At 45.1% G+C, this 27,596-nt stretch overlaps 1 protein-coding gene and 1 long non-coding RNA gene across 2 annotated transcripts in view; one reads left to right on the plus strand and one right to left on the minus strand.

The window, feature by feature from the left end:
* Nucleotides 1-27,596, minus strand: part of ABCA4 (ATP binding cassette subfamily A member 4) — a gene marked incomplete at its 5' end in the record, with an annotated part of 123,853 nt that overhangs the window by 60,852 nt on the left and 35,405 nt on the right. The window contains 10 exons of the mRNA XM_082688820.1: nt 305-370; nt 3,995-4,199; nt 6,276-6,497; nt 9,627-9,849; nt 11,560-11,736; nt 12,365-12,570; nt 24,584-24,781; nt 25,413-25,529; nt 26,178-26,317; nt 27,306-27,546. Of these exons, the coding sequence (XP_082544946.1) occupies nt 305-370; nt 3,995-4,199; nt 6,276-6,497; nt 9,627-9,849; nt 11,560-11,736; nt 12,365-12,570; nt 24,584-24,781; nt 25,413-25,529; nt 26,178-26,317; nt 27,306-27,546 (1,795 nt within the window). The remainder of the gene's footprint in view (nt 1-304; nt 371-3,994; nt 4,200-6,275; nt 6,498-9,626; nt 9,850-11,559; nt 11,737-12,364; nt 12,571-24,583; nt 24,782-25,412; nt 25,530-26,177; nt 26,318-27,305; nt 27,547-27,596) is intronic.
* LOC309843368 lies at nt 12,058-25,784 on the plus strand. The gene is made up of 4 exons (XR_014300100.1): nt 12,058-12,173; nt 13,918-13,968; nt 22,940-23,060; nt 25,083-25,784. It is a non-coding gene; the product is annotated as an uncharacterized lncRNA (long non-coding RNA).

Consider the following 27,596-nt stretch of genomic DNA (forward strand, 5'->3'; position numbering starts at 1 on the left):
CTAAACTGGTTTGGCCTTCTTTCACAAGGGCAATTTCTTTCATCCATTAGGCACCAGCTGGACGGGAAACAAGGGTTTATCAGCGCTCGGCCCTTCACCCTGGCCTAGTGAAGGGCCACCTACAGAAAGTGGGTTCCCAGAGGCTATGATACTGCACCACAGTGGCAGGAGCCACACACTTGATGTCAGGAGCCCCCTCTACAGCCCACACATATCCAGGACATAGCCAAAGGAGCTAGTTTCAAACACTAAAGGTTTTGGGAGGGGGGCGTTGCTTTTAATTGAAAAATTTTAAATAACTCACCTTCACCGCCAAGCCAATAGGACTCTTGTAGAAGGAAGTACCAAGGAAGTGGGGTTCCATAGTCCCCTAGATATGACAGGGAAATAAGGAAAAAGCTTTGGTAGTCCTACTACAGCTCTACAAAATCGAGAATTTTTCTATTTGAACTTCAGAGTATAGCTATAGATAGCCATAGTTCATCAGCATTACATAGCTATCCATGGGCTACGACACAAAGACTACTCCTCCCAATGTGTTTTGATTTAAAAGGCACTTTTTTTGGGTGCAACAGCTTTCCAAAAAAAACATTTTATTAAAGAATTTAGGGGCGCCTGGGTGGCTCAGTGGGTTGGGCCTCTGCCTTCGGCTCGGGTCATGATCCCGGGGTCCTGAGATCAAGCCCTGCATCGGGCTCTCTGCTCAGTGGGGAGCCTGCTTCCCCCTTCCTCTTTCTCTGCCTGCCTCTCTGCCTATTTGTGATCTCGCTCTGTCAAATAAATAAAATCTTTAAAAAATTAAAAAAAAAAAAAAGAATTTAGTCATGCCCTTTCTCAACAATTACCAGATAATAATAACGATGATGACTGTCACTAACATTTGTTGAATGCTCTTTCCATGGCAGGCATTATGTTGTAAGCACTTCTCATGAGTTAAAAATTTAATCCTCAAAACAACCCTAAGAGATAGGTAGTAGTATTCTTGTAGATAAGGAAACAGAGGCACATTGACTTTGAATCATCTGCCCAAGGTCACAGCTAATTAAACAGAGAGAGGTACTGAAATGGGTAATCTCGTTCTAATATCCCTGATCTCAACCACCCCATTGTACTGGATCCCAAGGAAAAGACTCCCAAATTTCTTGGCTAGCTCTCTTAGCAGACTTTGCTCCCTATAAAGTGTTAATTTTGTGAGAACACATGATCTTTGCTTATTTAATATTATCCCATGTTCCATGGCCACTGGACTGTCAGACCTTCAAGGACAGGTTTGGGTCTGTCTAGTTCCCCAAAACTAGTGCTAAGCCTCACATACAGGCTCGGCTCAGTAAATAGTTACTGGACAAATTAACAGTAAATAGTTACTGGACAAATTAAAGCTTTAGCTTCGCTAAAATAAAGCTCTTGAATTACAGACAAATTGCATTTTCAATCCAACTAGTTTTCACTTATTGTATCTCCTTCTAGTGGCATAGTAAGATAGAAAAGATGATGGAAGACAAGGTCAAATGTATTGCTCAAAATCAGCATTATGGGTTGCATTGTGTCCGCCCCCCCCCCCAAAATCATCAAAAAGATATGTTGAGGCCCATGGAAGAATGCAAATAATACGTGGTCTTATCCCCAGTTCCCAGCACACAGCTTATAAAACCCCGGGGATTCCCTGAGCCATGGGAATGTCTTTTGTTGTTCACAAAGAGCTGAGCCCCTTTCTCAACCATACCTGAATTTATGCTAATGAGGTAACTCAGGGGAGGGTCCCTAGATAGCTTCAGGATGGGGCTGGTCACCAGACCAGACCTGGGAAAAGAGGATGGAAACTTTCAGCCCTACCCTCTATCTTGAGGGAGGAGAAGGGGGCTGGAGATTGAGTCATAAAAACTCTGGAATGAGATTCAGGGAGCTTCCAGGTTGCTGAGCACATCAAGGCCCTGGAAGGGTTGTGCACTTGAAAGCTCCAGGCACCACTCCTCCTGCCCCTCCCTGTATGCATCTCTTCCATTTGGCTGCTCCTGAGCTGTATTCTTTATTATAAACTGTAACTGCAGGTAGACTACTTTTCCTGAGTTCTGTGATTCGTTCTAGTGAATTACTAAATCAGGTGGGTGGTGGCTGTGAGAACTCCTGAATTTGTAGTCAGTCTGACAAAAGCGTGTGGAGCCTGGGCACTGTATTTGCATCTGGCCCCTGAAGTGGGAACAGTCTTGTAGGGCTGAATCTTTCTGTGGGGTCTGTGCTAATTCTGGGGGGTTACTGAACAGGGTAAAACTGAATTGATTGTTGGACACCTGGTTGCCATTAGAGAAATAGCTGATGTTGGAAGGGGAGGGGTTGACACATTTGATAGCAGAAAAAAAAGATACCAGAGTCCTAACCCTTGGCCTTGTTTGGAAATAGTTATTGCTAATGTGCTTAGTTGAGATTAAGTCACTCCAGACTATGTGGGAGCCTAATCCAATCTGACCGGGTGTTCTTACAGAAAGATGGCTGTGTGCAGACAGACATACAGGCACAGGGAGGACACCGGGTGAAGACAGAGCTTGTTGAAAAACCACCAGAAGCTGAAAGAGGCAGGGAGGGCTCCTTCCCCTGCAGATTCCAGAGAGAGCATGGCCCTGCCAACACCTTGATTTTCTAGTTCTAGCCTCTAGAACTGTGAGACACCCCCGCCCCCCCCCAAAAGTAGTGTTTTAAGCTACCCAGTTTGTGGTGCTTTGTTATGGCAGCCCTAGGAAACTAATATAATTACACGGCGAGGATCCAAACTCAGGCCTCCTGGCTCAGCCTAGCAATCTTTCTCCTATTCCAGGGTTGCTGCCAATATATTTCTCCCAAAAAAGGCTGCCTTGAGATGATGTGAGTTCATCCTTCCCCAGAGACTGGACCCAGCCTCACCCTCCCCTGCCTGCTCCCGGCCACGGCTGCCACAGCACAAGGTGGTTGTTGGTTGACTTGGAGCCCACTCAAATGGAAGTGAGACTTCTCCAGCTACCAGGAAATAATAATCCAAAAGAAAATTTGATTTCTACAAAGCAACTATGAAACTGTGTGAACACCCAACTTTGATTCAGGAGTTGCTTTTCAATGCTGCAGATCAGTCAGGTATTTATTCAATGTCCACCAAAAGTCAGGCACTACTTGTGGCATCAAGCCTATAATATTAAACAAAACAGACTGGGCCTGCTCTCATGGGGTAGAGAGTTAACATGCAAACAAGTTAAGATATGTCATGTCAGATAGTGATGTCGCAAACATAAAGTTGGGTAAAGGGGGCATAAGCACTGAAGAACTGTGATTTATATAGGAGTAGCTATTTAGATATTTGCAATCTGAAAAGATCCCAGTGATATGGTGACATCTGAACTTAGATCTGAACAGAAGTGAGGAAGTAAGCCTGCAGGTATGGGGGATGCAGAAACTTGCTGCAGGCAGTGAGAACAGGTACAAATGTCCTGAGGAGGAAATGCACTGAGTGTATTGAAGAACAGTCATTAAGGAGGTGGATGTGGCTGGGGCAGAGAACATGAGGGAGAAGGGAAAGACCTGAAATGAGGAAGACCGTTAGTTGGCTGCTGATAATGAAGCATCTTAGAGGCCAGGACTGGGACACTGGGTTTTCCTCTGAACAAGAGGAAAAGCCACCGCAGGAATGCAAACAGAAGACAGATATCGTCTGACCCAGCTTCGGAAAGGGTCACTGAACACAGTGTGGAGAACAGACTGGCAGCAATGATTATGGATGGAGGCTTGGACTGGGATGGTAGGGGTGGAGGTGGTGACAAGGGATCAGATTCTGGACCTAATTCTCAAGTATAGACACCAGCACTCACTGATGGATTTTTGATTTAAGCTTAAGTTTCAAATGCTGGCTCTGAAGGCCCAAATTAAAAGAGCTTAGAAAGGATAAGATTTAAACTAGATGAAAGGTGGGGGAAGGCTGGGGATCTGAGGAACCCGATATCAGTACCTTTACCCTATGGGAGTTGGCCCTTACCTGGAAACACCTGGTCAAGGTACCAGGCAAGCAGGCCATATAGAGCAGCATCGAGGAGCATCATCTTCATGGACATCAGGAAACTGAATTCATCCCCTTCCATGGGACTTCTCCCAATATTGCTCCACTGCAACCCCAGGCCTTGCTCCTCAAAGCGAGCCAGGTACTCAGTGCCAAACCCAAATGCCACAGGAGAGAGCAGGCTCTGCAGTGAGACAAAGAGAGCACACTAGATGAGCGGCGGACTTCCAACCCACCCGACAGCCACCAGCTGTCCACAGGGGAGGGACGAGGCCCCAAAGAGCGGTCCGGCTCGTGTCCAGGTATAAGGATAACCCAGGGAGGGCATAAAGCAGTTTTCCCACAGGAAAGGGAATTCTGGAAATGCCCAGGGACCTCACACAATACTCACGAAGCCACCTCCCATCTGTTCAATGGAAGATAGTCGTGTAACGGGAAAAACAAACACCACAAAAGCCCAACGTACCAAAGGACCAAAGGAGCTCAGGTTCGCCTTCCTACCATTTCCCCCTTCTTCCTACCTCTTTCTTGAGATCACACAGTTCTTGATGGAACAAAGAAGATAGCTTGAGCTATTTTGTGTGACTCCCATTAGAAGGGTCCACAAAATCATTAGTGTCCTAGGGTGCCAGGCAAGGGATGGTCCTATGACCTCCTAAGGTCTAAGAGTGAGGCCAGAAGAACCTCAGATTCCACTGATGTCATCTTTTCTCCTCTCCATACTGAGACCAATCTTTTCCTTGGGTTTTCGGTAGAGAGAACAAGTCAACTAAACAGGTGGTGTGCAAAAGGAGTTTGAAGAGGAGGGTCCCTAGCCAAGTCCCCCACAGGCGGTCACCAGCATGGCAGAAAGAGCAACTGGCCATTCTCATTTCCTCTGCTCAGAGGTCTCTCTGCACTTTGTAGGACTCAGGGTGGGGTTCAAACTGTCTATAGAAGGAAGAGATTCCCCAGCTGTATATTCACAAAAGCCATTTTAAAAAGTCTCAGCTCAGCCCCAGTCCACACACTGTGAGAACTATAGTTTCTTGGTGGATCCACACTCCCATGAAGATAGCTGTGGCCTCAAAGTACTGATATCTACCCATGATATTAAGTTAGCCCAGTTCTGCCCATAGGCTGAGTCATAAGGATTTTTTTGCTACCAGCCCATTGTGATCATTTTAGAAAACTGGTGTTATAAATAGCAGCAATTGATTCCTTGTTTAACCTGGGAAGTAAAAGGCAGATGCCCTGGCAGCTCTGTAGCCTAATCAGTTTGGGTTATTAGAGCAGCGTATATCTTAGATCTTTCCCAATAAGAAGCAGGTGGTAGTCTTCTCTTGACACCACTGCATAAAGAACTGTAGAGGGAAGTTCTGGAGGACAAGGAAAGCTGTACCCTAGAGAACCCAGAAGCCAGTTAAGCCTGGCTAATGAAGAGGGTGGAAATGGCCTATTTGAAACTGATTAGAGAAAAAGACAGTGATGTTAGTTTGAGAATTGTGAACCAAGATGCCTGTCTCTCAAACAATCAAAAGTCCATTTCTAGAGTCCTGTCCTGGCAAGAGGGCTTGGCTCCTAACTGGTTCATTTCTGTACTCCTTTCTGCATATAGTGGTACAGCATGGCAAAGATCCCCTGTAAACTACTGGGTTCAGGTGTTTATGGAGAGAAACAAACTCTTTTAATGAATGGAAACATCTCTCTGCACCCAGCAGTTGGGGGCACACTCCTTTCCCTTGGCATCTTCTCACATGCTGTAAAAAGAAAAGTGAGTGAAACGTCCTAGGCGGTTTCCCTCTTGTGGGAACACAAAGGACCAGTGAGTTAAACTGGTTTTTTTTTTTTTAAAGATTTTATTTATTTATTGGACAGACAGAGATCACAAGTAGGCAGAGAGGCAGGCAGAGAGAGAGAGAGGAGGAAGCAGACACCCTGCTGAGCAGAGAGCCCGATGCGGGACTCGATCCCAGGACCCTGAGATCATGACCTGAGCCGAAGGCAGCGGCTTAACCCACTGAGCCACCCAGGCACCCTAAACTGGTTTTTGATTGCTTCCCAGGACAGACTCATCAGGCAGGTTTGGAAAGGAGGGGCTGCTGGGTAGCTCAGGATGAAGGCAGCCCCAACTTTTGCCCCTGTGCCTTTTTATACCTATGTCCTTTGGGTCCCAAAGGCAAAATGGGTCCCCACAAAGGGCAGGCCAGTTTTCCAGAATGACTACAGATGCCTTTGTGAAAACATTTTGCATATTAGGAGCAAGCCTGAGGTCCCTCACCACAGCCATCTTGAGGTCAGCCGTCATCCGGTCCTGCCAGGCGAAGCAGAGAATGTGGGGCAGGTAGAGGGTGAAGTAGATGACGCCACTGCAGGCTGCTGCCAGGCTGGCCCTGGAGAAGAAGGTGCTGAGCAGGAAGCACTGCATGATCGTAGCCATGGAGAAAGCCAACAGGAATAGGAAGAGAATGAATGGATCGCTGTAATGCAGGATCCTTCCATGCTGAAACCAAGAGACCATCTGAGTCAGTACTTTCCACCCATATCCAGGGCACATCCCTCCCAGGGGGCAACCTCTGTGCTGTGATTCTGGGCCTTCAGAAGCCCTCTACTCCAGAGTGACCTCTCCCACCGTCTCTCGTGGGTGCCAAATTTCCACAGTTAAGACTCAATGCTGTTGAATTCTTTTACTCCTCTGAGTATCGGTGTCCCTGGGAGGGCAACACATTAGGCTGCCTATCAGCATGAGTAATCATTATGAATTAAGTATGTATTAAGTAAGCAAATCTTTGGTGGGAAGGGAGAATTAAGCCTATAGGGGCTAGGGGAAGGGGAAAAAGATCTTAGAGCATCAATAGCTCCAAGATACACTGAGTAGATGAGGGACAAAAAAGGAGGTAGGAGACCCCCCTAACAATCTGTAACATTTTGCTTAAGGCCTGGCCTGACTCAATCATGTGTAGTTATATTCTGAGATTTACCACTCACAATAGTGAAAATATCAGCAGTTAATCCATATCACTTGAAAGTAGATTAATCCTCCCCCTTTGTCACTATCATACAAATACATAGAACCTGGGGCAATATTCAGTATCTTGGACATTATTAACTCATGAGTCAATCACTTTGGCTCTGTAGAAAATACGACCAAATTAGCCATTTTCACTAAGTGAGCTCCTACTTCCATTACAGGATACACTGAAATGTTCAAATTTATTAGGTCTTCTTGTTCCTCCTTTATTACACAGACCTCCTATGAGGAATTTTACCCTTTGAGCAGAACTCCAAATACATATACATCATCTTGTTCTTTTCTGGGGAACATAAAGGTACACATAGATTCATCTCTTGAATGGGTTCTAATCAATTGTTAGTAGCGTCCTAAAGCACTGGGATCTTAATAGAAAAAAGAGACAATGAGCAATATCTGTCCTGCTTGTGCGAGAGCTGAGAGGCACAAATGTGTCACCTGTCTGCCATTGCTACTCTTTCTCCCTCATTCACACTCTTGTGCCTGCCAGGCACAAACGGAACAGACTGAAAAATAGAACAAAACAAATGACAAAGGAGGGTGGAGGAGGGCTATGCTTAACTAGAACCAAACTCTGAGGAACTCTATCATGAAAATCAAAATTGGGACTCAGAGCTCCTGGTTTTGTGTGTCAAAGAGCTCTCCACATCACCCTGGAAAGCTCACTCCTTTTACTTAATCTCACAGCCCAGTAAAAGTAAGCCCACAGCTGAATACCTGACTATGGTTGGAAGAACTTTGAGATGGTTGTTGGTATTCTCAGAAGAATAAAATCCGTGTCTTATCCCAGCTCAAAACAAAGTTCCACAAGCTTCTAGGCCCCTACAGTCTCTCAATGACTTCAGGCAGAGATGAAAGAAAATCACTGGGCTGACCCAATAGCCTCACAGGCCTTGGCTTCCTCTAAGGACCACTTTTCTTTTCTGTTCCTAACAGCCTGAATAACTGGAACCTTCCCATTGTCCTAGCTTCCAGCTTCTTTCCTGCACTGTTGAGGTGGGAAGGAAGGACAAGGCAAAGATGGGAGCGTCATTGTAAGGAATCCTATTTTGTGTGCAAAGCTCTGTTTCCGTCATCCCTGGAACAATATTCTGGTTCCCACAAGGAGAAACCCCTTTGTGCAAGAAACTATTGGTGAACGTTCTTTACCTCACGTCCTAAAAGCTTTGAAGTCTTAATGCCCATTCTTAGGAAGGCAGATCTCCATGTCACTGAACAGACACTTAAAGATATCATACATGTTTATGCACTTTGCGTAAGTCAGACGCGTAGCATTTTGACTGCTTTAATTAGGAGGGCACAAAACATCTTGGAAATGGGAAAAAGGGCAGACTGAAGGATGGGAAGGAAGAAAGGAGCCCTAGAAGAACACAAGGAATGCAGCTTCTCCTCCCATCTTTGTGGATCTCAAGGACCCTGCAAATTTAAAGCCACAAATTTAAAGCTAGTTTGCTTGAGCAGAATGATCTCTCTATCAGCATTGGTTTTGATAGGACTCTAGCACAGGGTTTGACTAAGGCTGAAAACAAATCCCTTCCGAATTAGTACATCTTACTGCAAAGAGATGGGGTAGGATCTGGTTTAACTGAATATCTGCTGGATGGACAGGAACATTCCTGGCACTAGTATGGTCCAGCATGGGATTAAACACACCCTTAGCGAGAGTCTATGGTTCAGCACACATATTGCTCAGTGTAGAAGGGCACTAATATGATTATGGTAGAAAAATGAAACAAGCTTGATAACATCATAACAGGAACATGCAAAGCCTAAATCTGACATTTATACCAAATCCCATCAAATAAATATAAAAAGCTACCCAAATTTATGAACTTGTCATCTAACAAGTATAAAAGATCATCTACTATGGAGGAACTAAAAATGGGGGAAAGAACATATTATGAAATAATATTTTATTTCCAAGTCTAGCTTGTGAGGGAGCTGCAGGTTTGCAGATGATGGGCCTATGTGTACTGCCTGCAGCTATAAGAATTCCTACCGCTGAGAAAAGACAGACTCTAAGTTCTATTCTTTAAAATGCTTCGGACCCTTTTCAGACAGCAGAACATCTTTGGTCAAGCCATGAACGGTGTGACCATGATGGTAATGAATAAACAGTCTAGTTCTGCTCTCCTAATACAATGAAAAGGCTCTTCACATGCCAATCTCAGCTGCCAGTTGAGACAGTAATCCCAGGAAAACACTCTTTGTACTCATTTCTTTTCTGCCTGGAAAGAGAGAACCCTTTGCACATACAGTCACGCTGTAGTGGGCTCTCCGAACAGCAGCTTCTCCAGATAGTCCACAGCATAGGGCTAGATAATCTATGTGGACTGCGGCTCCCTGGGCAGGAAGTGGGAGTGGGGAACATGCCATGATACCGGGGTTCCTGGCAGACGGAGACACTCTGAGTATTTTCCACCTTGGCTGAAATGACTGGGCAGCTGCATGTGGCCACATTGGCTGAAATGGCTGGCTAGTTACATGTCAGGCCATCCTTGGTGGCCAGATGACTAATGCAGGCATGAGTTCATTAACAGGAGGAAAAGTGGGAGGTACAACATTATTCAAGATTTTCTGGGCCTTCTCCATCTGGCTTACCATGATGAATATGGTCAAAAGGAAGATGCTCATTGACATGATAGAGAAGCTGTCCAGGAACCAGGTACACCAAATCACTGCATTGGAGACACCCTGATTTTTCAAGGTCTCCTTCAGTCTCAACTCCTTCTCCAAGACGATGCTCTTTACAGTCATAGAGACAGAGTAGATCCAGGCCAGCACCATGAAGATAGGGAAACAGCGGTTCAGGATGATCATAAAACTGAAGCAAGAGGAGAGAAGCAGAATCGTAGAATGCCCCGTACCTGGTAGAGGTGGAGTAAATGTTGGTTGATTGGATGTGTTGAGAACAAAGCCCAGATGGAGGGAAAGGCAGAAAATCCCCACAGGCATTCACTGGGCTTGACTCTTTTAATACGCTGCACTTTGCCCTAAAGGATTACTTGTTCCTTAGAGCAAGAGGGTAGCTTTTTGGTTAGTCCAGATGAATGCTCTCCTTAGCACTATCTATCCCAAAGGATCAAACTGAAGTTATGCAGGAAGGGGCACAAAATAACTATTCAGTGTGGCTCTTTCAGAAGACAAGTAACCCATCAATAAATCGATCAGTGATCCAATAGCGGCTAACTCTACCAGCCATGTACCAGTAGAGTAATTCCATGGATATTCATTCTAGCAAGCAGGATAGATTTGGTATTCTGGAATTACTTTACTGTGAACTTTACACATATTTCCTCTGTGCTTGATGTGCTAGTAAAGTCCTTGGGATTATTATGTAGTACAAATTGTTGGTTGTCACAGGAAGGGCTGATTCCAGAGCAGGAGGGTTCTCAAGATGGCCTTAAGGAGAGAACCAGAAATTCATAAGGCCTGCACTTCTGGGACCTGCCACCAGAGGGCTCTCCCAGTCTAAATGCCTAGACTCCCCACTGCCTCCTTATTGTGCACCCCACTACCCTGCTGATCCTAAACGTAGAACTGGGCTTTTGCCCCTGGCTCCGCATTCCATCTCTATCGTCCAAACCCAAACTGACTACAGAACTGCCGCTGTTACCTCTTTAGTCTTCGATAGACTTGAGGAAGGGAACCAATTGCACTACGGTGTAGAGGGAGGGTTTCCTGTGCACATACTGGGCTTTATCTTAACTGTTGGTCAGGTGGCAATTTAACTTTTCCTTTCTTCAGGTTGTGAGTGTTTCTCTCCTTCCTGAACATTACTGACACAATGTGCACTACGGTGAACTTCCCAGTTTTTCCCTAGAGGTTGAACCCTAAGCCACTTGTCGGTCTGGGCTCCTGTCCTGGGTGTATTCCTGCCCCCATCCACCATGGTAAATGAACCCACCTACTCCGCTCTTCTCTGTCCCTCTCTCTAACATCTCCCCAAAACACCTTGAGAAAATAGTAGCCTACTTGCTTAGCTTGCTACTGGCCAACAGATGTATAAGCCTGGGGGTGAGGGTGGGCAGGAAGGGAGGGTTCCAGCTCATCCAACACATTCCTCTACCTTCTCATTAAGCATGCACCATGGGAATGTTAATTAGGGAATGAGCTGCATTATTCTGAGGCTCCTAGGAACCAGACCTACTTGCAATGCAGAGTTCTAATTTGCTGATTTGGCAATCATTGGGCAAACACTCTGACCAGAACTCTTCCACATACCAAACATACTACGTAGTGGAATCTTAAATAGCCTTTGTCCCCTTTCCCAACCTCACTTCCCTTGCTTTTATTTTCACCTTCCCTTTCCCACCCACAACACCAACTCCTTTCTCCCTACCACTTCCCTTGCCCATCTGGCCCTGCCTGTGATCTGGGAGAAGCCGCTCATCATTCACAGCTCCATTCACTTCAAGCTGGCTCCACTCCCTGGGTTTCTTTCCAAAGAGACTGAAGCCTGGGGAGTACTCCTGTCCCACCCCAGCAACCTGATTAGTGTGTCTGGGAGGGAGATTGGAAGCCTCTGACTCACGAGTCATCCACGAAGCAGGGGTAAGGCATCTGCTGGAGATAGATTCCAACTGGAACCTCAACCTGGGCCTGACTCCTTGTGATCCCCCGTTCAATCATGTCCTGCAGATAGGCAAACCCTCCCCAGATGTATCGGAAATCTTCCACAGGATCAGCTCTAGGACCAGAATCCCAGTACCTACAGAGAAACCAGAGGGTGGGACAATGGTTGTGAATAAGAATGGCAGCTAACTGACACTGCACAGCACAAGGGGACTCGAAACTCACTCGTGAAACCTCTCCCCTAAAATGTTCCAAATCAATTCTGTTTTCTAGTCATAGTTTAAATCTCATTTATGAATAATGCCCACTGTTACTTGTAATGGCTTTAATTCAAGGACTCTACAATCAGCTTTATAAAATATCTTATCTCTTCTTAACTTAATCTTACTGACTTTTAGGCTGAGTCCTGTCTCAATCCCTCACTTTGTATCAAATGTAATTTCCCAGTGACTTTGGAGAAACCTCATCTGCAGAACATCTACATGAAGATAATTCAATACCTAGAGGTTTCCAACTTCAAATTGCCCAAAGGCCAGCCAGGGACAAGTGCTAAACTGAGAGCGTGATGACAAGGTAAATGAGTTCTCCTGGTTCTACCAACCAACAGTGCCAACTGGTTAGTGAGCTTAGTTCTCAGATACCCAAGTGTTTCTGTGCCTTTCCTCCCTACATGGAAAAGGAGACCTGAGCCCAGAGTAGCCTCTGCTCCTTGCCACACACATTCCTGGGATGCACAGGGTCTTTGAGATTGCCTGACACATCACCTGTCTTTGATCTTATTGGTTTTCTCCACCACATCGATGTCCATCCGGATCTTGTACTTCACGTGGGGCGGCAGGGCACTGGTCCAGGGATACATGTCAGGGAACACGACACCAGCCCAGAACCTGTTTTCTTCCAGCAGAGACAGGGCTCGTTGAGTGAGCTGAATTTCATCATCATAGCTTTCAAACTTATCCAGGATCAAGCACTACGGATAATCACAAAGGTTGAGAGCTTTGAAGAACATCAACAGCAAAGACTCAACTGCAGGAAAAGGGCAGGGGATAAGGGGTGATGCCCGGGGGGGGGGGGGGGGGGATGGGTCAAATGCAAGGAGATCTAGAAACTTACTGTTTGCTCCACTGTGAGGTCTGGTGTCACTCTGTCCTTATATCTAGATTTGGGGGTAAAGGGGGCTTACAAATGTCAACTTGCCCTCACCCCTGCAGATTTAGTGAGGGCTGTTGGAGGCTGTCCAAATATGCAAGTCTTCAAAATGACAAAAAGACTCCCAGCTCTCACTCCCCAGGATGGGGAGGCAAGGGAGTGGGGTCAGGCGGGATACAGGCTGCTTTGAAGATCAGAAAGCAAGCCGATAGAGTTTTAAAGGGAGAGAGAGAGAAGCAGTCATAGCAGTGAACCTTCCTGCTTCTCAGCAAACACTCAGTGGTGGCCAGCTGAGGGAAGGGCAAGGAAGAAGAAAGAAAATAACAGAGAACCAAAACGATTTAGTCAGAGAAATCATTTCCAGTTACAGCTCTGACTGGTAATGTGGGCAGGTGAGGAATTTCCTAATAGGTCTTCTTTAAAATCATTATCTACGGAAGAGCAAAACTAAGATTTTCTTTTAATTTGAATATTGGGGTTGTCCAATAAATCTATAGATTTGTTAAAGTATTAGGCTACCTGGGATCTGGTTTTTCCTTAACCTCTTGTTCCTATAATACACTAGGGTTATTGTGTCAATGTTTCTTTCTTAGAATGTAACTCACAAGAGGTCAGATGGCCTTGTCTTGATTAATTTGTTCAGCCAATACTTACTGAAGGCCTGTAATGTGCCAGAGCCTACTTGGCTCCAAGGATACAAGGAGGAAAGATAAAATCTCTTCCTGAAAGAAACTCTAGACCTAATGAGGGAGGGGTGTGGAGGAACCAACAATCATAATGCAAAAATGACGGGGCTCTGATGAAAGCAAGCCCAGAGTGGTCTGGGAGCCATCAGTAGTAGCTAAGTCTACCTGAAGGAGTGTGGGAGGGCTGCCTGATGGAAGGGACTCCTGAGGAGAACGAGGATGAGAAGGAATTAGCCAAGGGAAGAGAGCAGGGGAAGGTGAGCTCCAGCCCAGAGAACAACAGATGGGGTTTCTGGAGACCTGTAAGAAGAGAGCAGAGTTTCCCATCCTTGGCTGTGCTTAGAACCACTGGGGAGCCTTAAAAAGACACCTACTCTCAGGGCCCACTCCAAACAATGAAATCAGAGTCTCAAAAGTCAGGGCCAGGGCATCAGCAAAAGTCAGGTAATGTTCTCAGAATGCTTCTCTTGAATGCTCTTTAGGTCTTTGCACTGTGCCGAGAAGCAGAAGTAACCGGAGATGAGCGGCGAGAGGTGAGCACTAGGAAGGTGGGTGGCGACCCCCTCGTTGCCCTGCTGGACTTGCAGTGTAACCAATCAACAAGGGGCTTCCTAGGACACGAAGCTTTCCATGCTAAAATCAGGAGCTTTCCAGGCAAATTCTAAAAGGCCCTAAGAAACCAGTGGAGGGTTTTAAGCAAGGGTAGGACATGTGAGATCCAACTGTGTTTCTAAACAATCGCTGGTCCAGGCAGGGGGGGAAGCAGGAAGCTTGGTTAGTAGACTGTTGTAATACAGGCTTAAAGGAATACATTATCTCATGCAGAGCCTGTGCGTTACCTGGAATCCTCAGTTTACTGAAGAGGAACCTGAGCTATAGGAGACTGCCAGAGGTCATACAGCTAGCATGTGGCTGGCCCTGGATTGCCTCCCCAGCTGCCAGAGGTCCCGACTTCTCCCCAACCCATTCTCCATATCAGGAGCACGGATACAGCCTGTTCCACTACCCTCCACGTGCTCCCAACTGTCCTATAGGGTAGCACAGTTATTATTTATCCTCCCTTTGCAGCCCAGCGAACTTAGGCTCCAAGAGGCTGAGTCACTTCCCCAAAGTGGTGGATTAGGGTCAAAGCCTAGCTCATTTGATCCCACAACTCATACAAGGAGAAGTAGAGAAGCAAGGAAGGTGGACAAGTCATAAGGAGCTTTTCAGTGGGCTGAGCTCACGCCAACCTGGTAAAAAGCAAGCAAGCCCAATTCCTTCACCCACCCCCTCACTGCTAAGTCCCCCTCAGGCAGCCTCAGAGGGTGAGCCAGAAGCCTCCCCGTGCTGAGAAGCTGAGTCTGAACAACAAAGGACTGGGGCGCCTGGGTTAAAGTGGGTTAAAGCCTCTGCCTTCAGCTCAGGTCATGATCCCAGAGTCCTGGGATCTAGCCTGCATTGGGCTCTCTGCTCAGCGGGGAGCCTGCTTCCTCCTCTTTCTCTCTGCCTGCCTCTCCGCCCACTGTGATCTCTGTCTGTCAAATAAATAAATAAAATATTAAAAACAAAACAAAACAAAGGACTGCAAACCACACCCTCTTTGGTCTTTGGGCCTCTGGAACTAAACTGTCCCACCTCAGGCTTCATATCCTAAGAGAAGGTCCCAGGTAATGTTCTCAGTCTTCTAGATAAAAAGATTGAAAATAAAAGAAACTGTTAACATTATAGCTGATGTGGGAAAGAGGAACACAGGTAATGAGAAAATAACAGAGGGCCAAGGCTTAAGAGACACCATACTAAGAAGATCGATATTCTAAATGGAAGTGGAATTTCTTTAAAAAATGCCAGTAAGTGTAGTCACATATCATAGAACCAAGAAAAATAGGAAATTCTCTTTACCCAGCTCTTCTTATGCAAACAGACTTCACCCAGTCTAATGCTGGTTAGTCCTTTAATGAGATAAAGGACTTAAGTACCTCATGACACCGAAAGTCCTTAATACATGTTTATTTCTTCCTCAGAATAACATAGGGTTTGCTATTTCATGGTTTTAGGTTTGGTTTTTTTTTTTTTTTTTTTTTTGGTGGGGAATATAGACTTTCACCACAGTTGAAGATCAAGGGCCTGGCTCTTAGGATTTGTCAGTACTTAATAGCACACTGCGGAGACAGAGAATTGGCAACCTGCTTGGGCAAGGACGCATCAAAACTAAACTGCTACGGTACTTTAAAAAAAAGAAGGAAAGAAAAAGAAACATGTTTAAGTTTCCTCTGGGGAGAGGTTATTCTACAAAAATGAGTAATAGGGGAATCTCATTCTTAAAAAAAGAATCCGTTTGGGGACACCTGGCTGGCTCAGTTGATGGAGCATGGGACTCATGATTTTGGGGTTGTGAGTTCAAGCCCCATGTTGGGTGTAGAGATTACTTAAAAATAAAATCTTAAAATAAATAAATCGGTTTAGCAAGTTTAGGTCTGCATATATAGAATTTTAGTATTTAATTTGAATTTAAATTAAAGTGAATTTGAAATTAACTTTCTAAAATGAAAAAGTTATTTTGGAGATGGAAATTCTTCTTTGTGGTTTCTTTTAGTGGAGGTGAGTTATGACACACACATGGAGTATTCTACCAATTCACTCACAGCATCACAGAGCATTTAGACAGGAGTCAGAGAGGTTTTATGATCTAATGTCTTGCTTCAGAGGGAGAAACAGCCTTGCCCAAGGTCGGTACAGATCAGGAGCAGACTCTGAATCCATGTCTTCAAATGTCAAGTCTGAAGGGTGGTGCTGTTTCCACATGTTACTCTAAGAGGAAGCCATACTCCACTGGTTACTATGCTGGTCATCACTGCTCTAGAGACAGTAGTTCCTGGAAGTCAGGGGCCATTCTTGTTCATTGTGGTCTCTGGAGAAGTATTTTCTCATGAAAAGGACTCAGTGGGTGTTTACTAAATTGAACTGATTTTAGAAGTCTTGATCACTGCAAGAAATCCAGTTTTCCTCCTGTATTTCGAACATAACCCTGTACACCCTGATTCAGGGAATTAGGAATTAGGAATAATCAGTGAAAAGTAAGTTTTTGGTATAATGTTAATGAGAATATAATTTTCACTGAAGCAAAAAGGCTATCAAAAACAAATAAATTTTAATAATGTGGCTTTCTGAGCCATCGAGCTTATTCTCTTTGAACTCTCCTTTCATGTCTTAAAGGGAAATCCATACTGGAATAAGCAGCTGATGTTTTCAATGACATTGTTGAGCCCCACAATGACGTGGGCCCCATCCTGGCTGTTTTATCAGGCCGCTGATTCATAGTCATGTTTCCTGCTGTGTCCCCCTACATTGGTACCCTGATACTCTGTGAAAAAACAAAACTTAAAAAGGTTCTCAAACACTCATTTCTATCCTGAAACACTCGACTCATTTTCAAAGTTGGGTTATTTTCCTCATCTTGGAAAGTGGTATGGTGTAGAGTTGAAGAGACAGACAGCCTGAGTGCCATCCCTACTCTGCTGTTTTCTAACTGTATGGTCTGTTTCCTTATCTGCAGAACTGAGATATACCCTACCCCATATGTGTGTTCTAAGAATCACATGACGAAGTCTGGGAAGGGCCAGCCAGTGCCTCCCAGTAAGAATAAAAGCTGGTGCTTACTTGAGGCTCACTATGCACCCAACGTGGCCCAAGGGCCCTTGAGCCCTCACCACCACTTTATGAGGCCAGTTAGTGATCACTCCAAGCTTGCTGAGGAGGCATAACAGGGCAACCTTCCTCTGGAGGATATTAAACTGTCTCATAAATAATGAGAACTTGACAAATATCATTTTTATTACTGTTTTTGAAAAATATCTTATAAGTCAACAAGTCTAATGGCTTTTAAGCCCCTGCCCCATTACCTTTCATTTGCAACAGCTGTTTGGGAGGAAGGCAGTTATTTTCTTCAAACAATATGTCTAGGAACACAAACCATCCCAAGCTGATCTACAGCATCTCAACTGGTTAGAACAATGCTAAAGACTAAAGTCAAAGTCTCATATCCCACCTGGACAGTAGGGATAGGGATGAGGTAAGTCCTAAACCACTGGTGTTCACTAGCTGCTGATTGGCCATTAAGTGAAAGTCAGACAACTCTACCCAGAGGAAGGCTTATGAAGACCATCTAGAATGCCATCCTCAAAAGATCTCCCTGAAGTAAAGGCACAGCAATTATGGAAACTGCTTTGGAGATAACTCAGAAGTTCCTGGGTCATCCTCTGAGGTATGACTCATAATATACCCTTGCATTCTCACGGAGAAGTCACCTCCCTCAGAAAAAGTGGACTAGTGGTAACTGCTCTCTAGTGGTAACTGCTTTGGTCTCTGAGTTAAAATCTTGGCTAACAGGCACATATATTTATGTAAGTATGTGCATGAGTGTGTCTGGGAGGCAAGGATGAATGATTCAACCCATAGCCAGGGTCATGGATTTTGACATATTTGTTCTGGTCTGATTAGCTTACAAATGAAAACATAGTAGGTTCTAATAAGGCTGATGTCATGGAGTCTATAAAAAAGCTGTTTGGTTCCATTCAGAGAGAAACCATCTGGTCATGGATGTTAGGGAAGAATAATATAAGTAGATAAGAAGGCTAATTTAGGGGGCACAAAATAAAGATGGCACTGCTAATGGGAAAAAATTCAAAGGGCATCTTCAGTGAATAAAAAGACAGTGTCTTATGGCCTCAGAGGCAAATTCTGAGCAAGTTTTCCAACTGGAGTTCAGAATCTGAAAGAGAACCACTGCCTGCCCTATGCTAGCAAAAGGCAGAAAAGAAAGAGGTTTCCTTGTTCTCCTCCTTTCCCAACTGCTCTAGCTAAATACTGGTGGCAGGGCCACTGCTATTTGAAGTCCACACAAGTCCTACATTTCCTCATCTGTTGTTTTGCTGGTACTCCCCAGGAAGCAGAGTTCATCCTAGCGGAAGAGGTTCGAGCTCTCTCCGGGGCAGACAGCTGTGCTCAAGACCTCTTGAGAATGCAGTCATTTGTTTACACGGATAAATCAACCACCACCTTGGGAGGAGAAGCTGCAGTAGCAGCAGGCTTCCTTCTTCGACTCTGACCTGCCAGACTCTAAATTCAAACACATTAAGTAATAGATGAATTAAATTATATATTAAGTGGGAAACCTTGCCCAGTGGAGGCAAAGAAAAAAAGAATCTCCCTTTTTGTGTGAACTTGATAATCAAAGGAGAATGGCACCCTGTGCTGACATATTCTGACTAATACACCCAGGACGTATCAGGGGAGAGTCCAGGGATAAGGGAGGGGCTGCACCCTTAGAGACGTTGGCTCTATAATCGTGCCTCTTACATCTTTAATTTCCATACGTAGGCTGAAAACAAAGCAGCTGATGAATGCCCATGGAGGCCTGAAGTGATCCTGCTGGTGTTAATGTAGATACCTGGGGCTCCTTTTGAAAAACGCCAGTGGATGTGGGCAAACATCCCAGAATGAATTTCCTGGCAGATCTAGGCTCTAACACTCAAGATTCATGTCCAACCACATGGAAAAAGCCACTAAATACAATAGTTTTATATTTTTGAGTTGTTTGAGTTGTTTGAGCTGTTTGAGTTGTTTGGGATGGTGAGACAGAGGCCAAAGGCACTACCATAAATTTTATCTAACACACTAGGCACTGAGAAACAGACATCTGAAACCTTCTACCACAAAGACTGAGGAAATGCACCACAACTTGAAAACAAAGGGACAGGAAATGCACAGCTGTTAAAATACGTCTGTTTCTAAAATAAATAAATAATGGAACAAAAAGTCAACTTGGATCGCCAAGATGTACACCACCAGGTAATGCTTCTCTCTAATTGGGTCCTAGGGAAGACGCAATAACCTGGCTGGTAACTGCAGAAGACGCTAGCTCTCAAAGCTTTCTGGTTTAATCATTCCACCAACCCTGGGAGGTCAGTGTTACTATATTAAAGATATTTCATGATCAACAGAGTCAGACACTGACGAATGAGAACACACTCAGGTTGCAAATAGCCAGTTCTGCCCTAGCGGTTAGCCCTCCCCGGACTGTAGCAAAATATGTCGTTTTCACTTCTCAGGCAGTGGAACAGCACTGTCGCCCCAAATTACAGAACCCATAAGCAAGCGCTGGAGATGGCACCCCAAAGCCTGCAGGGTAAAGCTGACCTTTCTAGTCGCATCTCCGGACCCTAATGCTCCTCCCCAACCCCACCTACCACCTACTACCCTAATGTTACAGTCACACCTCTGCACTGGGTCTTATGTTTCTCCTTCTGTCTGAAATTGTCTTTCTGCCTTGCTTAGCTAGCAAGTTCAGTCCTTAAGACCCAGCATAAATGTATTTTCAGTCTTAATTTGGCATGCATGGGTGTCTACTTTATGTCACTACAGCTCCACCAACCTAACATGGGAAATCAAAAGATAAGTAAGACAGAGCTTTAGCCCTTAAGTGGCTCAGGTCTAGCAGGATGGGGAGGTGTATGAACAGTTATCAAGGGCTACGATGGAGGAGTATGGTGTGGGAGGCCTGAAATACAGGAGCCGAGCTCTGAAGGGAGCTAGGGGTGCAGGAGGCCAGGAGTCTGCTGGCACAGTTTGGAGGCCCCGCAGCATGCCAGCTCACACAATGTGGAAGACCTGCGAAGGGGCTAGACTGAGAGTGACTTCACCTTTACAGCAACCAGATGTCACTAAGGAGCTTTAAACAGGAATGTCATGGCGAGATGGGTTTTAGAAAGATCCTGCTGGAGGCAATGTGGGAGCTGAGCAGAAGCAGCAGAGAATGGAGGTCCAGTGACCAGCTAGGAGAGATGGTACCAAACTCTGTAAAGAGGCCATACGTGGAGAGGGAGAGGAACCAGGGATTTCAGAGATAATTTGGAGGAAGAACTGACAGTTCTTAGATGACGTGTGACACTTGAAATTGGGTTTGTGTAGTTTGTTTCTATTCCATCTGATTGAATTATTGTTCTAGTAGTCTTCTGAGAGATCATTAATATGGCATTATTTAATAACATGCTTAACTCTTCCAATAAGATATGAGCTTCTAGGGACCAGGGATCACGGGTATTTATTCAGATGTAGATGGTTCAATGCATGCAAATATATGAATGACCAAATCAGCCAAAATCTTTTTGGTTTCGTACTCTAAATCTAGTTGTTTCATGAAGAAAAGACCCAGCCAGAACAGTGTGTGTTATTCAGAGTATTACAAAATAATTGTTATCTTCATCCAACTCATTTTATAATTTATCCAAACAATACATACTGAGCCTCTACTAATGTGCCCCCCATATTACAGGAGGAAAGAACTTCCTCATTAGAGCCAGACAGGTCTGGATTCTAATTCTGGATCCCACACTTATCTGTTGTGCTGTTGGGCAAGTTAGTCTTTAAGGCTCCACTTTTAATTCTGTAAAATGAAAACAATTGCACCTACAGGCAGGCAGTTAAGAGGGTTGCATGAGAGGGCACATCAGCCTCAGATACAAGTCCCTTCCCTCCACCCATGAACCCAGCCCACACCTCACCTGCATTCTCCTGCCTCAGTCCCACTCTATGCTTCTGAAAAACTGAAGAGCAATAAAATAAGGTCACTGCATGTGATCTAGTTCATGGCCCTTGAAATAACACTGCTCTTGTGGTGTGGACTTCTGCACCCTTTCTACCTCTCCTTTGATTTTTCTCTAACCTCCCAATGCGTATCTGGAGCCAATGAATCAACAGAAGAAAGCAGTAGACAGTACACAAATATCTATATGTCTGATTCAAAAGATCACCTTGTCTTCCCTCCTACATTCTTCTTTCAGTTCAGTACTCCCTTGCTTTCTTCCTCCCTCTGACCCCTGCAAGAGCAGGAAGACCAGAAACCTCATCATAATCACCTGCTGGACTTCTGCCTCCATCAAAACCCCTCTTCAGAACCCCTGTGGGAGGCCACTGACCTGTGGCCACCATGGCTTTTACTTAGGAGCACTTGGCTCAGTTAATGGGATTGCAAGGCCCTTGGAAGCCTTGGTGGCTGAGGCAGGATATAATTAGCTGCTCATAATCCCTAGAGGGGCACCAGGAACAGCTCAGTGGCTGGGTCTGATTTCACTAATGCCACTGTCCTCCTCCTAACAGTATTTTTGGTTGGTTTGTATTTTGTTAAAAGTTAATATTAAAGAGCTTACTATATTCCAAACATCGTTCCAAGTACTTTGCATGAATTAACTGTGAATTGATGTTAATTTTCACATCAAATCTATTAGCTAGGTACTATTAATATCTCCATTTTACAGATTCAGAAACTGAAGAACAAATAGCAGAGATTTGAACCCAGGCAGTCTGATTCTAGAAATTGAATTCTTATCCATCTAAGCAGTTGGTATATATTAAGTACCTTTTGGGTACCTAGTACTACATGAAACATAAGCTACATGGAAAAAATCATCCTACAAGAAATGAGACCTTTATGTCACCAAGCAAATGTCAAGTCAAACAAAAGACAAGAGGTATTCTTTACTACTGATGTACTCAGCAAAAACACTGTGAGAACCACTGAACTCCGTTCTGCAAGAGTAAAAGAACGGCGCTCTTTTCTCCCATCCACACCCTCTCCCAGAGCCCTGCTTATGTTATAACTGTAGTAGGTGGGTGGTAGTGACATGGCCAGGGATGGGGACACATGGAGTAGAGAATGCTTGGAAGAGTGAATGGCTAACCTTATGTGGAAGCAGAAGTGACATGTGAGAGCTGAGTCTCAAAGAACGAATGAATGGAAGCTCAACAGATGGGGAAGGAAAAGGCATTTCAGGATTTTCTGCCTTATGTTTCTTCTTTGGGGGGAAACAGTCTCCCCCACTTCACAGTAATCCTGCTCTGTCCCAGAGATTCAGATTAAGCTAACTTGGCTTTCCTTACTTCATGGTGAGCGTATGACCCACACTTCCCTATCATAGTACATGACCCCCCACAGAGACTCAGAGATAGGTAGAGTCAGGCCAATCAGAAAACTGTCCAGGAGTATAGCTTATGCTATGGGAAAGCCACTCCTTTCTGCAGATTTTCTGGGGGTAGAGCTGACTACTGAGGGCTGTGAACAGCTGATACACCACCAAATGGAGAGGGCCTGGCTGAGATCGAAGCCCGGCAGAAGCAAGCACAACCATGAGATAGAAGGGCACAAGGGTCGTGCACAATGGTGGCATTTAGTCCTTAGATCCCCTGAATTTCCAGGTTAGATCAATCAATAAACTCTCTTTTTTGTTTAAGCAAAAAAGCTCTAATCACTGGCAGCATTTGCAAAGAGCGAGATCATGAGCAGTTAGGGTGTGCCTGAGGGTGGCAAAAGGGTCAGTGGAGCAGAGCAGCAGATGTGTGGGTGAGCGCTGGCTGGGCGGGTGGGCTGCAGTGGCTGTGGAAGGCACTTGTGGTCCCTGGGGACTGGCTCGGTGAGATTTTTAGCATGAGAGTGATGACTGCATATACTCTGCCGTGTTTGAAATGTAGGTGTGGTGGTAGTGTGGAGAAATGTCTGAGCCAACAGATCCTGGACCCTGGAACCCAAGGAGGAAGTCACTGGAACAGGCTGACAGACAACAATGCTTCCAGAACTCAGAGAGCCTTAAAAGTAAGAGATGGAGATGAGACATGTTTAGGAGAGAGACAAACCTCAGTGTAATACTATGATTTATAATAAGACATATGTATTTGTCTTTTTCTGTTTCTGGTGGTGCTCCTAAAACACTTTAAATTTCCTAAGCGATGAACAGCCTTAAGGTGTGCTTTATTATGTTGATGAGGTGACTTTTGGACCTCACCTAAGGATGAGGACTGGTTGCTAGAGGAGCCAACTGTGTGATTATAGGATTGGAGGGGAGAGGTGGGGAGTGGACTGGAAGCTGAGTTCAGTTACTAATGGCCATGATTTACTCAACCATGCCTAAGTAATGAAGTCTTCATGAAAACTCAAAGGCATATGGTTTGGAGAACTTCCGGTTTGTGAACATGTGGAGATCTGGGAAGAGTGGTATTCCCAGAGAGGACACAGAAGCTCCACACCCTTTTCTCATCCCTTGCCCTACGTATCTCTCCCATTTGGCTGTTCCTGAGTTATATCATTTCATAATAAACCAGTGATCTAATGAGTAAAATGTTTGAGTCTTGTGAGCCACTCTAGCAAGTTAATTGAATCCAAGAAGGGGTCATGGGAACCTGCCTGCTAAATTTGTGAGCAGAAGTAGGGGGTGGGTGCCAGTGTCATGGGACTGAGCCCTTAACCTAGGGGCTCTGAAGCAATCTCCAGGTAGCATCAGCATTGAGTTGAACTACAGGACACACAGCTGTTGTTGAAGAATCTCTTGATGGTATGGGAAAAACCATCATGTTTTGGAACTGGTATATAACTGTCCTCATTGACCGGACATGAAAGAGGCAGTAGGGGGGTCAGAAGGGCAGGCTCTGAATTCAGGCACACCCAGATCTGGATGTATTCTGCTACACAGAACAGCTATGGAATGGGATCTTATTTAACCTCTTTAAGCCTCAGCTTCTGCATCTGTTAAAATAAGAAAGATAACAGCGCACACTTCATGGAGCTCTTGCAAGGATGAAATGAGCTACTGTGTACGAAAGCAGAGCCCAGAGCGTGGCACAAAGAAATCCTCAATAAATAATGCTGCTGTGTGGAAGGGGAGGAAGAAAGATAACTAAGGATGACCCCACAGTCTTTGACTTGATAATTTGGAATAAGGGCTGAGGACAGAGATCAGGGTAGGAAATGCTATAGGAAGACAGGTTCTATGAGAAGGAGAACACAAATCTATTTTGAGCTACACAGAGCATGCTATGCCTGTAAAAGCTGGAGGTGAGAGTTTCCAGCAAGGAGTGGGACCTGAGAACTTGCGGTTTCTGGCCAATGATGATGGAATCTATGGCAGACAAGAGAGGATGGAGGACAGACACAACTACTTCACAGGCTACAAGGGAGGGGGACCAGCCCAGGAGGAGTCAGGGAGCCATGGAGAGCCGGTCTGCAGAGATGTGGAAAGGATCTGTTTTACATGTGGATGAGCTATTAGGGAACAGGATCCACCTTGTTTGGGAGCTGTGAGAATTCTTGGTTCATTAGCAGAGGAAAAGGAGATGCCTCACCTCTAGGTATCTGCTAGCCAGACGCAGGGTGTGATCCGTGATGTTAAATACATCTTTCCAGTTGAGGTTGGCCACATCATTGGCCTGGTTCTCTTGAGGACCTCTATCCAGGAAGTTCAGCACGGCTTCTACAGTGATACCTTCCTCACCAAGCTGATTATTCAAAAAGGCTTTCACTGTTGGGTTCTCCAGAGTGTCCTTGGGAGGAAACAAGACAGTTGTAGTATTTAGAAATACCACAGGATCTCTGGTCTTGTTTTCACGCCATTTGATAGATGTTAATCCTCCCTAAAAAGTGAGTGGGTTTTATACCATGATAAGGCATGCCTATCCATATCCCATTTCCCCTGAATACACAGTTCTCTCTAGAAGGAAAATGTAAATGTTGTGGCTGGGGAAGAAGGACAGGGAAAATGGTAATATAGGAAGCTTTCTTTCTTTCTTTCTTTCTTTCTTAATGTTTTTTTGTTTTTCTCTTTTAATTATCTCTGCTATATAGGACTCTAATCTCCTGGTTTTGCAAAGCTGGAAATGACAGCCTTCAGACATACTCAACTACTTTTGCAGTTACAGAGCTGGCCACCTGAGGAGATGTCCCTTTGAATCTGAGGCCCTCAAGTGAACTGAAAAGAGCAAGAAACTGCAGGAAGCCATTGATCAGTTTTTACATTTCCCCCAGAATTCAAAGAACATTTCCCACCCAAAGTCAGCATCTCCACTTGGTGCCTCCAGAACTAGCGCCTTAGGCCCCTGCTTATCAAACCCTTTACCGAGAAAAGGAAATTTATGGAACTTTCTTGGCTCTTCTCCTCCCCTCCCCCATCCGTACTCTGATCATGGTCATCTGTGTGCTCTTGTCAAAGAAGTACCAGATCTGGGGGCCTACTTCTTCCCAGGCTTTGACCAACTTCCTAAGGCGCTCCAGCTCTTCAAAAGTTGAGTTGGCCTAAAACCAGACAGAGACATATAGAGACAAGAACAGGGAGGAAAAATGTGAGAGAGCAGTTTTGATTGTGCCTTCCCTGCTCCTGTCACAAACCCTCAGTGTTTGGGAAAGTCTTTTCAAGGAGTGTCTTTACTTTCTAGTCTACTGATATTTCCCAGAACAATCTGCTGTTTCCTAACTTCCACACTGCCAGAATCTAGTTTCTTAATATCTCAGAGACACATGTAATACTGATGATGTCATTGTCCCAGAGCCTCATTTAAACTAGATTTGGACACCCTGTAAGGAAATGCTCTTTCTCCCTTCATGCCTTTGTCTCTTACAGATAGCCAAGTTTCAGAGAACTGTGAGCCCTTCCATTAGGGATAAAATTCAGGTGCTGGGGAAGAAAACCTCATCTTAGGTTTTGTAGAGAAGGGAGGGCCCAGGCAGGGACAAGGGCACAAAGCATTCCAAGGATGAATGTGGATGGGGGAGGAACCCAAGACTCCAGTAAGCACAACACAAACACACGGCTTGCTACCAGGAGCCTATGAGCCGTGAGCAGGAGCAGGCGCGAGTGCATGCGCTAGCACGCTCTCTCTCTCCCACTCTCTCATTCTTCCGGGAGGTCCAGGGTAAAAAGGACAAGACCAGCTGGGACCTTACATTCTTCAGTATTCTGCGTGCTGCCGGAGAATCTGGAGTAAAGAGGATTTTTCCCATCAACAAAGGCTTTGCTGCCCTCCAGGCTATTTTGGTGAGAGGGTTTGACTCCAGACTCTGGATCAATGCATTACAAAAGGTCGCTGCCAGGAGAGAAGGGACAGATTTTGTAGAAACTCCCCTGTTGCTCAGAGCTAAACATAGTCATTAGTGTGTTTAAATCACATGTCTCATTCAACTCTATGCTGGAGGATTTGACAAATAACCTGAATTAACAGGCTGTACCCCACCAATAACAAGCTCATCATTAGTAAGTAACAAAATGCCACAGTGCATCTCAATAAGGGCCTCATCAGAGAAACAAAGAACAGGGCTTGCCCTGTGGTTTATTCTGCTTTAGAAGGAGGCTAAGAAGCCTGCCTGGGATTACAGCAAGGAGCGGATGCCATTCTCACATGAAAGGGACAAGAGGCCAAATAAGGCCTCCCCTTGGAATCTCAGCTTCAGCCTCGATAATTTCCCTTCACATAGCTGCTTAATTTCTTTGTCATGTGGGCTATCTGAGGGTCCAACTACTTTTGGTGCGTGCCTTGCTGCCTCTTTTTAACTTTTAACTCAAAGTTCACCTAGTTGTATTCCTTTACCCCACAGAAGCCTCCCCTCCCCAAATAATAAAAGGTAGGAAAGATGGTTTGTCAAGGACTTACCATTTGGAACGTAACTCAGTAGAGCACACAGAGATTTTCACTGCACTGTTTGTAAAAACAGCCCACAGCCATGTTTACTCGCCAGGGTCCTGAGCTTTGCTTGCAACTCTGGGTTGTCTCCTCATTTATCTTTCTTCCCTTCCTCTAGAACTTAACCCTAGTTCAATCAGATCAGTGAGAAATGTCCCCTCTGTTCCCTTTCCAAGTGGGTCTCAGTTCTTTCCATGGCTCATATCCAGAATTCTTTATGAGCACTGCCCCTTTCCCACAAGGGGAAGCGGACTTTCTGGGAGTGGAATCCTCTCTGCTCAAGGCCCCTCAACAAGACCAATTTAACTCCAGGACTGGGTTTCCCTGGAAGTGTTAAACCATCAGCTTCACTCACATCAGATGCCGTTTTATATATATGACCCAGAAAACTTACTTGTTCTTTTGTCATAAGAATAGATAGGATCCTTCCTTGTGGAGTCAATCCCTAGGAAGGCCTTATAGTTATTGTCTTCATACCAGTTGAAGGAGAACACTCGAGAGCCTCCTCCCTCTGGGTAGCCACATAAGAGATCAGACAGGACGCTCATCAGCTGTGTGAAGGTCTCTGGACCACCAGTCTGCATGAGAGGCCTGGCCACCCACAGCAAGTCTTGAACACTTGGTCGATGGATGAACTAGAGCAAGGCAAAGACTTCAGGTTATTTTAAGGCAGCTAGAATCATCA

Source organism: Mustela nivalis (assembly GCF_964662115.1).
Source record: "Mustela nivalis genome assembly, chromosome: 10".
NCBI classification, from domain to species: Eukaryota; Metazoa; Chordata; class Mammalia; order Carnivora; family Mustelidae; genus Mustela; species Mustela nivalis.